This window comes from Myxocyprinus asiaticus, chromosome 2 (genome assembly GCF_019703515.2).
Source record: "Myxocyprinus asiaticus isolate MX2 ecotype Aquarium Trade chromosome 2, UBuf_Myxa_2, whole genome shotgun sequence".
NCBI lineage: Eukaryota > Metazoa > Chordata > Actinopteri > Cypriniformes > Catostomidae > Myxocyprinus > Myxocyprinus asiaticus.
The window spans coordinates 43243304-43257202 of NC_059345.1; the positions used below are offsets into that span (position 1 = coordinate 43243304).

General features: G+C 38.5%; 1 protein-coding gene across 1 annotated transcript in view; it reads right to left on the reverse strand.

Annotated features, from left to right (window-relative positions):
- Nucleotides 1-4879: 4879 nt before the first annotated feature.
- Nucleotides 4880-13899, reverse strand: part of itfg1 (integrin alpha FG-GAP repeat containing 1) — a 202146-nt gene continuing 193126 nt past the window's right edge. Inside the window, exon 18 of the mRNA XM_051716640.1 lies at nucleotides 4880-6498. Within this exon, the coding sequence (XP_051572600.1) occupies nucleotides 6439-6498 (60 nt within the window). The 3' untranslated portion in view covers nucleotides 4880-6438. The remainder of the gene's footprint in view (nucleotides 6499-13899) is intronic.

Sequence of the window (13899 nt, forward strand, 5' to 3'; positions counted from 1 at the left end):
TCACGAGTGTACAACTGCCGTTCGGCGCGAGTGAAGAGAGCGCGCGGTCAAGTTAACCCTTAAATGCATGAGAATTTCTCCAAACACTCTTACATATTCGGATCTTTATAAATAAATATATATTTTGAAGTTTTATTTTGCATATATCAAAGAGAATATGCAACAAATCAGGACCAATCTAGAACAAGATTAATTACTTTCACACTGAAATTTCATGAGACACAACTGGCTGTCAAACACATATTGAGCTACACATAAGATAAGCATAACCTACACATAATAAGTATTTTCATCATTTTCATCATCGCCGCATGTGTTAAACTTGCTATAGTTTACTTCCATGTTGTTTCTTCATCAAATGTAAATTAAGTCAATCACTGAAACAACAGCGGCACCTTGAGTAAGAAATAACATGTATAATATGTATGTGTACATGCATATGGAATAATGATAATTTACAGTTGCTGATCATTCAGTGTTGCACAGAATATTTATTTGTATGAATATAGTACTAATTCCTCTTGTAATAAACAAAGAAATAGATATCATGTGATACTAGTAAACTCATATATATATATATATATATATATATATACACACACACACACAGTTGCGCTCAAAAGTATGCATACCCTGGCAGAAATTGTGAAATTTTGGCATTGATTTTGAAAATATGACTGATCATGCAAAAAATCTGTCTTTTATTTAAGGATAGTGATCATATGAAGCCATTTATTATCACATAGTTTTTTGGCTCATTTTTAAATCATAATGATAGCATAAATCACCCAAATGGCCCTGATCAAAAGTTTACATACCCTTGAATGTTTGGCCTTGTTACAGACACACAAGGTGACACACACAGGTTTAAATGGCAATTAAAGGTTAATTTCCCACACCTGTGGCTTTTAAAAGTGCAATTAGTGTCTGTGTATAAATAGTCAATGAGTTTGTTAGCTCTCACGTGGATGCACTGAGCAGGCTAGATACTGAGACATGGGGAGCAGAAAAGAACTGTCAAAAGACCTGCGTAACGTGGTAATGGAACTTTATAAAGATGGAAAAGGATATAAAAAGATATCCAAAGCCTTGAAAATGCCAGTCAGTGTTCAATCACTTATTAAAAAGTGGAAAATTTGGGGATCTCTTGATACCAAGTCAAGGTCAGGTAGACCAAGAAAGATTTCAGCCACAACTGCCAGAAGAATTGTTGGGGATACAAAGAAAAACCCATAGGTAACCTCAGGAGAAATACAGGCTGCTCTGGAAAAAGACGGTGTGGTTGTTTCAAGGAGCACAATATGACGATACTTGAACAAATGAGCTGCATGGTCGAGTTGCCAGAAAGAAGCCTTTACTGCGCCAATGCTACAAAAAAGCCCGGTTACAATATGCCCGACAACACCTTGACACGCCTCGCAGCTTCTGGCACACTGTAATTTGGAGTGACGAGACCAAAATAGAGCTTTATGGTCACAACCATAAGCGCCATGTTTGGAGAGGGGTCAACAAGGCCTATAGTGAAAAGAATACCACCCCCACTGTGAAGCATGGTGGTGGCTCACTGATGTTTTGGGGGTGTGTGAGCTCTAAAGGCACGGGGAATCTTGTGAAAATTGATGGCAATATGAATGCAGCATGTTATCAGAAAATTCTGGCAGACAATTTGCATTCTTCTGCACGAAAGCTGCGCATGGGATGCTCTTGGACATTCCAGCACGACAATGACTCTAAGTAACTGTATTCCACTACAGTTACAATTTAAATAATTGGTAATTAGAATACAGTTACATTCAAAAAGTATTTTGATTACTGAAGAGATTACTTTGCAATTTTTTTGTCATTTATTTCATTTAATATTTAGTCCTTTCAGATGGAAAACATTTATACATATAAATGATGCGATTCAAAGTGCATTTCAACAGCAGTGAAACACTTTCTTATGATGTGTTACATTCATACGAGCAGACAGAGGAGTAAGTTTGGAGCAGAAGAAATAGAAATAAACCTTGTGTAAATTGTCAGCTTTACACTAAGCTAAAATGCTATTTCTAGCCATTTTACATGCACATGTTACCAGGTATGATCATATTTGTTTATCAAGAAAATTCACATTGGATCATAATTTCTTATTTTCTAGTAAGACCTTTGATATTAAGGCAAAAATCATATTCTTGATAATAATTTTGGTATTGTTTTCCTGTAAAAATATCCAAAAATCCTTAAAACAAGATCAATTTGATTTATCTTGTTTTAGAAACAACACTGCATAAGATATTTAGGTTTTTCAGTGAATGTATTTTTAACGTGTGTATTTTGTCTTACTGTACTGGCAGAGTTTTATAGTCAAAACAAGTGAAAAAATCTACCAGTGCTGAAGAAGTAATCCAAAGTATTTAGAATACGTTACTGACCTTGAGTAATCTAATGGAATACGTTACAAATTACATTTTACAGCATGTATTCTGTAATCTGTAGTGGAATACATTTCAAAAGTAACCCCCCCAACCCTGAATGTATATATATATATATATATATATATATATATATATATATATATATATATATATATATATATATATATATATATATATATATATATATATATGAAATAATCAAATATAATTTATTGAAGTAAATGACCCTGTCATTACACAATTTATAAGAGAAAAATTGAAGAATACTAAAGAGGTGTGAGCACAACTCCAAAAACTTTATGAGGTACAGGGGATGGAATGAGGTCCCAGGTCACTAAAGACCTGAGGTAGGCAATGCATTTAAGGGTTAAGGTGGCATGTTTCGCTACGGCAACAGTGATGCAAAACTATTAATTTTCTCTTTTGTGAATAGTTGGGTTATTTATGTGGCAGAATAGCCTACTTTTTGACTTCCATTATGTGTGGCAAACCACAGCCCTCAGTCCAGGGGCATTGCTAGGATTGGAAGAAATAATGGACTGTTTTTCCTCACAATGCCTGAAATAATCATTTAACAGGAATACTTGCATAACGTAACTTAAAATGAGTTTAAGAATTTGGTGAATGGCATTATGTAGTTTACTGAATTATTGCTGGAGAGATACCAGCGAGCTACCTTCTGGATGCTGACCACATCACTGAACAACAAAGAACAAAACATTGATGGGGGTAAATGACCAACTTATGTATTTATTTTTGTATGGATGAATATTAATTTGTTAACTTAAAAAAAAAAAAAAAATCCTGAAATATATAAGAACTCTGGCCCTGTCTACATAAATCAGTCTTCTCATTTACTGGTCTGTCATGGGTCATGTCAGACCTCTTAAGCTCCCTATCTTCTCCTAACTAGCAGTGTCTGTCTGTTTTGAAAAATGTAGTTATTTTCTGCATGTCTTCACATCTGAAAATATAATTTATAATATGGTTTAAAATGTCAACCTATATGTAGCATACTCCAAGCAATGTACTGCAATGCAAATGCAATGCAAAACAAGCATATTCATTTGGGAAAAGTGGTTAATTAACTGAGGTGCAATAAGCTAGCCAACTAATCTCTGATGTATCTATGGCTTCATGAAATCTATTTATCTAGCCAGCTTGCTGAGCTCAAGTAGGAACAACCGATTTGCCCAACATTAAGTAAGCAACGTTACATTAACTGATGTTAACAGACAGCGACCCAACTGGCTAAATCAAACCTAGATATAATATTTATAATATTTACAGTAGCTCTTTAAAATTTACAAGAACATTGTTCCATTGCAATGTACGTGGATTTATATGGCTTATAAATGTATAATGTATTTCATTAAAGAGCCCATATTATGCTCATTTACAGGTTCATAATTTATTTTGGGGGTCTACTAGAATAGGTTTACATGCTTTAATGTTCAAAAAACACATTATTTTTCTCATACTGTACACTGCTTCAGCACCTCTTTTCACCCTCTGTCTGAAACGCTCTGATTTAGGTCCTGTCTCTTTAAAGCCCCCCTTTCCGAAAAGCCCAGTCTGCTCTGATTGGTCAGCTGGCCCAGTCTGTTGTGATTGGTCAACCGCTTAGAGCGTGTCGGAAATGTAACGCCCCTTACCATAACCGAGTTTCAGCTTCTGAGGCTTCCTGAGTAGCGCATTCCTTAGGCAGGAATTATGCAAATGTGTTACATAGTGACGTAGCTATGTCACAGAAGTAATGGCTGGACTGCAAACCAGGCGTTTCAGGCAGTTCAGGAGCAGTGTTTTCTGTGGGAGAGAGTAACTCCCTTTGGCGTGGACTTTGTGCTTTGTAACTTTGCAGACCTTTTACATGCACAAACAGCTATATTTCACACTAAGGGATAATTTATAATTTCCCCCCAATAATGCCAAACTATAAACTCACCAGGTCATGTTGTAAACTGTGAACAACTATTAAGCATGGAAGTTAGACACAACAGTGGATTGTTTCGCATGCATATTACCTCATCAGTTCTTTGAAACAATGATGGTTTTTTGAAACCTGCCGAGTGACAGCAGTTCCACCTAATGGCCTGAACAAGTAGTGTTCAACAGCTTACTGTAAATGCGAGGTCTTTAAAACCTAGCTGACAGTCGTTTCTGCAGTGAACTTTATTGAACGAGCAAACAGTAATCTACCACAGCTATCGCCCATTGCTTTTAATTACGGACAGATGGACTACTGGGTGAACAAAGTAAAGTCATAAAACTTAAGCCCCTGAAACCTCCTCCTCGCGACGGCCCTACCTCAGTCACGACTTTATTTAAATAAATTGTTACAATAGCCTCCACCATGAAAGGTATGAACTATGTGAATTCAAATGCATGGTTTGAAATCATTGCAGATGAAGACTAGTACCACCTTCTGACTGGTCACAACTTGAGATGAACAGTCAAGGTAATAAAGTATTTGGTCATGTTTATTCTCAACATATAATTTCAAAGAGAATCAAATGACAAACTGCATGTCAATCCAACCCAAACCATGTCGAAAGTGATTCATCAATAATTAAAACAGAGCACAGATGCAGAACCTTTTAGGACAAATATGCTCCTGACCAGAAACAATTTGTGCAAACCATCTGCAAAGAATTGCATGCTAGATAAAATTCAGATCTAGGATGCAGCTGTATCGTAGTGATGGTTTGACAACTGATTTTGCCTTTGAAAGTGAAATCACTTAATTAATGTGTATTTATGACACAATAACAACACCGTATAAAGGTAAAAGAGATTAGCATAAATCAATGCATGGATCAGAGCATCTGTCAGATATATATACACATACTGGAAGAGCAAACCCTTCACACTGAACATTCTTCAGTAGCACATGTTTTAAAAAAACAGGTATAAGAAATAAATAATACAACTTAGAAATCAAGGAAAATACCCAAACAAAGGCATCAGTGATGATGGAAAAAAAAAACAACCCACAGTTTTAATATTGCAAATGGTGCCTCAAAATGGAAAGAAGACAATCTAGGAATGAACGACACACAGGGGAATTACTAGAAAGTAAATATAGAGGACAGTTCATGCTGAAACAGAGACATCTGCTTTGTTGACTACGAGCTATGGACACTACTTAGGTTAGGCTTGACTTGCTTTAGAGTGTGGTATTTCTTAGTTACCTATGGCAACTGAGTAAATTGTGCTGCTACAGCAAGCAGCTAACACTAAATTGTCTGGGGAAACACTCGGAAGTTGTTGGCAATAACCGTTGATTGTAAATGCTATATGTTACGGAAGCAGAGTGATGCCATTTTTATCATCTCAGGTGATTTTTCAGCCCCTAAAGTTAAATGCCTAATAAAATCAGTTTACAGCGGATAACATCGTGAACATGCAGAAAAGGGCCTGGTACTATGTAGCTATATATGCCAATTTACACATGTAGCGCCTAGATTCCAAGTGTTTATTTAGTAAAGGGATTCAGTGAAATAAATGAACTATCACACACAGGCACATCCATACATGTTAAGACAGACAAGTGATTAAATCCTTCAAAATGAACCATGAACATTTCCAAAACATGAGATGAAACGAAGAGGAAATTGCCGGTTCTGTTTCTGCCCACTTGACATTTACCAGTGTTACTTTAACAATGTGGGAAAAGAAAGACTATTCTAACAACATATTTATGCCAAACCAAAGTATACAAATGGCACTGAAAGGTACATCAAATTATTTCCCTCTTCTCAATGTGCAAACATCTTTATGTGTTTAGGTTCATGTAAACAATCATCATGACAATAATAATTATAATACAAAAAAAACTCTTCAGACATCGACAGATCCAGTAGAAATGACTCATTTGGATTCCTCTGGTTGCAGGCATTTTTAAAAGCATAAAAATCTCCAGTGTGGGAGCAAACAGAAAATAAATTATTGAAGTAACCATTAGATGAAATGAATGCAGGGCTGATCTTCTCCGTGTTTACTTGTGATGCTTTCCAAATTCTCACATGGCATCAAAATGGAAGCGATGGGCCTCCTGTCTCTTCTCCCGGTCATCTGCTTTCTGTAACCGAAAAAAACAATCAGAGATGGCAACATGCTCTCTGTAATTTCACAATCCCGAGAATCTGGGTCTCACATGTTAACCTTGCTGGTGAGTTGAATGCGAACACAATACAATGGCGTTTGATTCATCGGTAGAGGAAAGGACAGACACAAAGCGAGAGAGACACAGACAAAGAACTCATTACACACACAATGGCACACTTTACCACAGCAAAATACCTCAGTGTGCGATCACAGATAGAGCCAACACCAGACACTTGCTGCCTGAGAATGATAATAACACACTGCCAAGCCTGGAAAGTGTGTGTGTGTGCATGCACAGTGATTATCAGTCTCAGTATTGGCAAAAACTGTGTCTATTCTCAGCTAGTATGAGTGACTCATGCACTGGGTCCCTCTGTGAGGCACTTGTGAATTGGCTCCCCTGTACCGTAAGGGTCACCTGGATGTATTTTTAGCGGCAGGTGCGTATTCTTTCCCTTGTAACTGTGAAAATCAGGGGACATGTCCCCCTCACTTTTAGAAATAACTAATAACTTTTTGTTGGGATATTATACTGAATTTAGATTAATGGTGATGTTTTTGGCATATCTATTTTAGAAAGAAAAAAAGATCAGTTACCAAGTCAACAGTGTAGACAGAGAGGTGACACAAGCTTCTGAAACTGGTCAGGCAAGATCATATTTGACACAGACATTGTGGAATTTTTTTTTTGTGGTTTGATTCTTTGGTTCTGGCTGACTGGACAAATGTTTGAAATGTTTGACAGCAGTCGAATGAATGAATGTAACATTTATATAGCACTTTTTCTGACACTACACTCAAAGCGCATTACACAGTGAACAGGGGACTCTCCTCAACCACCACCAGTGTGCAGCATCCACCTGGATGATGCGACGGCAGCCATAGTGTGCCAGTACGCTCACCACACACCAGCTATTGGTGGAGAGGAGAGAGTAGAGTTATAGAGCCAATTAATGGATGGGGAAGGAGGCCATGATTGATAAGGGCCAATAGGGGTTATTTGGCCAGGACAACAGGGTTACACCCCTACTCTTTACAAGAAGTGCCCTGGGATTTTAAATGACCACAGAGAGTCAGGACCTCTGTTTAACATCTCATCCGAAATACGGTGCTTTTTTACAGTGTAGTGTCCCCATCACTATACTGGGGCATAAGGACCCACACAGACTGCAGGATGAGCACCTCTGCTGGCCTCCCTAATACCTCTTCCAGCAGCAACCTTAGTTTTCCCCAGGAGGTCTCCTATCCAGGTACTGACCAGGCTCAACCCTGCTTAGCTTCAGTGGGCAACCAGTCTTGAGTGTGATATGGCTGCTGAATTAAAGTCCTTAAATGATCTAAAAGCAATAGAATTATGAAAGTTCTATCATTAAAAATTCTGATGTTTCATTTTTTTTTTCACCCAATATGGAATGCCCAATTCCCAGAGTGCTTTTAAGTCCTCGTGGTCGCGTAGTCATTTGCCTCAATCCAGGTGGCAGAGGACGAATCTCAGGTGCCTCCGTGTCTGAAACCGTCAACCCGCACATCTTAACACGTGGCTTGTTGAGCGCGTTGCCACGGAGACATAGCGTGTGTGGAGATTTCACGCCACCCACCGCGGCATCCACGCTCAACTCACCACGCGCCCCACGAGAACAAACCACATTATAGCAACCACGAGGAGGTTACCCCATGTGACTCTACCCTCCCTAGCAACCGGGTCAATTTGGTTGCTTAGGAGACCTGGCTGGAGTCACTCAGCACGCCATGGGATTCGAACTAGTGAACTAGCGAACTCCAGGGGTGGTAGCCAGCGTCTTTTACCACTGAGCTACCCAGGCCCCCCCCTAATTCTGATGTTCCTTAAAAGTTCAGTTGATATGTTTTCTTTCAAATTTTATCACATATTCTTGAAAACACAAAACATATTATAAAAAAAAATCTTTAAAACTCTCATATTGTGAAGCGAGGCTGACGACATATAGAATGTGTCCTCCCCCCCCCCCCAGTTTTCAGTTTCCTATGACCCTGGTGAAAATGCATGTCGTTCATAGGCAAAATGGCAAATAAGTAAGAAAAAAATAAATAATAATAAAAAAAAAGATTACTTTCTTTTTCAAAACGAACCCAAGGCTTTGACTGAGCGACCAGATGATATCTACTCTATGATATATAACACTATATGTCTAATTTTGCATGTGTTACAGTGCTGACTCATTTCAACATCATTATTCACCAATGAAGGCTTTCATTGTGAATTGAGGGTTTTAGTGCACACGAAGAACTGAGAAACATATCTGTGGACTTATTTTCTGTTAGTGAATCTTAGGCAAAGTCCCAGACTCATTGATTACTCTGTTATGAGTGCTTGACTTTAATTGCAAAAAGACAAAACAAATTTTTACGCTCTTTCAAGCTCAGGATTACTACCAGACTGTTTAGCCCAAAAAGAAGCTGGACCAGACTGAAAAGTAGCATTCTTTAGCATAATCTAAGCTAAAAAAAAACAAACACACAATTTGATACTATTGTTGTCAGATTTTACTGCTGATTTGCAATATGCTTTTTGATCATAATCTTGACCAACCAGTTTGGAGATTTTGGTCTTTACCCATTCAAGTAGATTGGAGCTGTACTTATATGCTTGCTTGTATCCATAGAAAATAGCTGCCTGGGAGCATTCTCAAGATGGCTTCTGAGTGGTCTGACTTGCATTAAAAGGGACTTTGTTACAACAAAGCAAGACTTGCAGTTGATCATTTTAATTCTTTAAGGAGCATCTAATAAGTAATGGTCTTTGTCAGATCGACTATCAGCAATAAAATATAATGATGCATCTTATAATAACATATTTTCTAGCACAGTCCAAAGGACTGTTTCCAGGTTGTCTTGATGACAACCAGCCATTTATATCATGTTGAGTTGTTTGGTGGTGTTGCACCAATGCAACCTGAAGCCCATACGTTACGATCGACATGTGCACACCTCAAGACTCCGAGAAGCTCAAGAATACACACAACTCAAGTACTGATGGAGCTGTTGGCAACCTATAGTACGGCATCAATAAACTGACAGGCTGACATTCACATGACCTGCACGCATCCGCAGTCTCCAGCATGGAAGATAAGATGCAGTCATGTTGACTTTCAAGCATTTTCAAACAGACCTTTCCATGTCAAAATCATGCTTTCCTTTATTCTCGGTTTGAGGATGAGCTTGAGATGTCATATTGATCTAATGATGAAGCTGAGGTTTGTTTACAACAAACTGACTATAACTATATGTATGTAATATTTAACTGTTTATTGCAGGAATATTACGGGTTCAATGCAAGTTAAACTCGCTCGACAGCATTTGTGGCATAATGGCACAAAAAATAATTTTGACTCATTCCTCCTCATAAATGGGGTTACAGTGAGGCACTTACAATGGAAGTGAATGGGGCCAATTTTTGGAGGGTTTAAAGGCAGAAATGTGAAGCTTATAATTTTATAAAAGCACTTGCATTAATTCTTCTGTTAAAACTCATTTATTATTTGAGCTGTAAAGTTGTCGTTTTTATGTTCATTTTAGGGTTTACCGCGTTACGTCTACATGGCAACAAAGTTGTAAAATTGGAAATAACTTTACACATAAAAAGTTAGTAAGCGATTTTATCTCACTAAAATCATGTTAACACACATACAGGTGCATCTCAATAAATTAGAATGTCGTGGAAAAGTTCATTTATTTCAGTAATTCAACTCAAATTGTGAAACTCGTGTATTAAATAAATTCAATGCACACAGACTGAAGTAGTTTAAGTCTTTGGTTCTTTTAATTGTGATGATTTTGGCTCACATTTAACAAAAACCCACCAATTCACTATCTCAACAAATTAGAATATGGTGACATGCCAATCAGCTAATCAACTCAAAACACCTGCAAAGGTTTCCTGAGCCTTCAAAATGGTCTCTCAGTTTGGTTCACTAGGCTACACAAACATGGGGAAGACTGCTGATCTGACAGATGTCCAGAAGACAATCATTGACACCCTTCACAAGGAGGGTAAGCCACAAACATTCATTGCCAAAGAAGCTGGCTGTTCACAGAGTGCTGTATCCAAGCATGTTAACAGAAAGTTGAGTGGAAGGAAAAAGTGTGGAAGAAAAAGATGCACAACCAACCGAGAGAACCGCAGCCTTATGAGGATTGTCAAGCAAAATCGATTCAAGAATTTGGGTGAACTTCACAAGGAATGGACTGAGGCTGGGGTCAAGGCATCAAGAGCCACCACACACAGATATGTCAAGGAATTTGGCTACAGTTGTCGTATACCTCTTGTTAAGCCACAGATAACGTCAGAGGCGTCTTACCTGGGCTAAGGAGAAGAAGAACTGGACTGTTGCCCAGTGGTCCAAAGTCCTCTTTTCAGATGAGAGCAAGTTTTGTATTTCATTTGGAAACCAAGGTCCTAGAGTCTGGAGGAAGGGTGGAGAAGCTCATAGCCCAAGTTGCTTGAAGTCCAGTGTTAAGTTTCCACAGTCTGTGATGATTTGGGGTGCAATGTCATCTGCTGGTGTTGGTCCATTGTGTTTTTTGAAAACCAAAGGCACTGCACCCGTTTACCAAGACATTTTGGAGCACTTCATGCTTCCTTCTGCTGACCAGCTTTTTAAAGATGCTGATTTCATTTTCCAGCAGGATTTGGCACCTGCCCACACTGCCAAAAGCACCAAAAGTTGGTTAAATGACCATGGTGTTGGTGTGCTTGACTGGCCAGCAAACTCACCAGATCTGAACCCCATAGAGAATCTATGGGGTATTGTCAAGAGAAAAATGAGAAACAAGAGACCAAAAAATGCAGATGAGCTGAAGGCCACTGTCAAAGAAACCTGGGCTTCCATACCACCTCAGCAGTGCCACAAACTGATCACCTCCATGCCACGCCGAATTGAGGCAGTAATTAAAGCAAAAGGAGCCCCTACCAAGTATTGAGTACATATAGAGTAAATGAACATACTTTCCAGAAGGCCAACAATTCACTAAAAATGTTTTTTTTATTGGTCTTATGATGTATTCTAATTTGTTGAGATAGTGAATTGGTGGGTTTTTGTTAAATGTGAGCCAAAATCATCACAATTAAAAGAACCAAAGACTTAAACTACTTCAGTCTGTGTGCATTGAATTTATTTAATACACGAGTTTCACAATTTGAGTTGAATTACTGAAATAAATGAACTTTTCCACGACATTCTAATTTATTGAGATGCACCTGTACAGTTTATGTCTTGTGGTTATACTTTTGAAACAGTGAGTATTCTAACATTTACAGATTGGCCTCATTCACTTCCATTGTATGTGCCTCACTGTAACAGAGATATTTGCTTTTTTTTTTTTTTTTAAAGACAAGGAGGGACGAGTCGAAATACATTTTTGTGGTAATCAACATTATTCCACAAATGCTGTCAATTGAGCTTTACTTGTACTGAACCCAGGATATTCCTTTAACTGTTTTCGAGTATTGCCTGTATTGCTATACATCTGACATAAAATGGATTTGTTTTGATTGGTTTATTTGTCGCATGTGGGTTAAGATAGGAAAATGTGGGTATATTTCTTCCTTTTTAAGTGGTTAATGGAAAACGTATGATTTTAAAAACAAAATAAAAATGTTGTGACAAAAAAACAAAAACAAAAAAGACAACAATAAAATTACAAAGTCGATTTCATTTGTCATTATGCTGCCGGTTTAATAAGGCGTTTCATAGGTGCGGAGATGTAGCAGCAGTTTCAGCAAGTCTCCTCATCTCTTCATTGATGCATTTTCTGAACTGAGGATGTCTACAGGAAGGAAGCTGCTAGACAAGGTGTGTTCCTGCCCCATGCAAACATGCAAATGGTTGAAAACATCCTACCTGTGTCTGTGACATTGAGCAAGAAGAATGGAGGATCAATGGGCGAAGAGGAAATACTGTGTCTCATCTGTAATATTGTGCCCCTCTCGCAGACATGCAAATGGAACAGTCCAGAAAGATGGAACAATCTGCCGAGTCCCCTCCAAATGCTATTTTCACAGGCACTAAAGGTTGCCCTCTCTTATCTGCTAAAGCCACTTCAATTACAAGCTGTCAATGTGGGGCAAAGCGATGAAGATGGAGGGCATGGAGAAAGAAAGAAAGTCACAGAAAGAACTGTGTATATCTGATGTCTTAAGCCACGTCTGATGAGAACATGCATTTTCATGAGAGGTCTCATGAGTGTGGAAGTCATGCAGTGTAAAAGGGGCTGACATTTCTACGGCACAGATTTGTAAAGGAACAATGGTCATAGATATCTTGAAATATCATGCATAAGCATTTCCACAAATCATACTGTATCTATGAATAGAAGCAGAGCATGTTTCGAGTTGTGCTGCATGTGGATTGTGAGAAATGGAGAGTGATAATGTGTTTCAGTCTGGTATTGCGATATTAGACCTCCTGCAGCTTCCATTGCTCACAGCTTCAGGAAAGTCAGAGCTGTGTTGTTCCTCTCAGACAGTCGGAGGTGAACGAAGCTGCTTCCTGACCTTTTAATAACCGAGTAAGTGAGCAATGCTAATCATGACCTGAATGTGTGCACCAGGAAATCCTATGCTCCATCAAACACTCATCAAGACATTTCAAAGATGCAAAATGCTCCCTCTCTATGTTTTCTTTTTTTCTCTCTCTTCGCTTTTGTCAAACATATAATTGCAGAGCTGAAGAAGAGAGATATGGAGCCAGCATGTTATTTTAATGCAGTGTCAACTCCAATGAAGGTCGTGTAGTGGGAAGCGCTTCCCAGAGCAGAGAGCAATTATGGTTTTCAGCACGCATAATCAGGCACCCACAGCAGATGGCTTTGAGAGGACGCCAACACTAGAACAGCTCTTCTCTTCTCACACACATGCACACTAAGAGCAGAGCCAGGACTGCCATGAGACGTCCAAAGAGATGAACACACACAATTGCTCTTAAAGGTACACAAATGTGTCCTAACAAACTAACAAACAAACAAACAAAAATCACTCCTTGCACACTTGGGTGGTTGCAAGCTGGTGTGTATATATATATAGGTGCATTGTATTAACACGGTGAATATAATGGAAAAAATAGGAAATGCCAGAAGGAGGTCTTGGCCATTTGCAAATTACATTGCCATTTGCAACCAATGACAGATGTAAATCCTTACATGCATTGTATGCAAATGTGAAGTTGTACCACTTAAGGCTAAAGTATACTTTGGTTTCCAAAGTCCCTTTAAAGCAGGTTAGGTCACTTGGTGGCCATGTTTGTTACACCACCAGAAAGCCTGTGGGATGTTATTTTCTGTTCATACAAGTACAGCTTCCATCTACTTGAATGGGGAAAGACAGAAATCTCCAAAATGC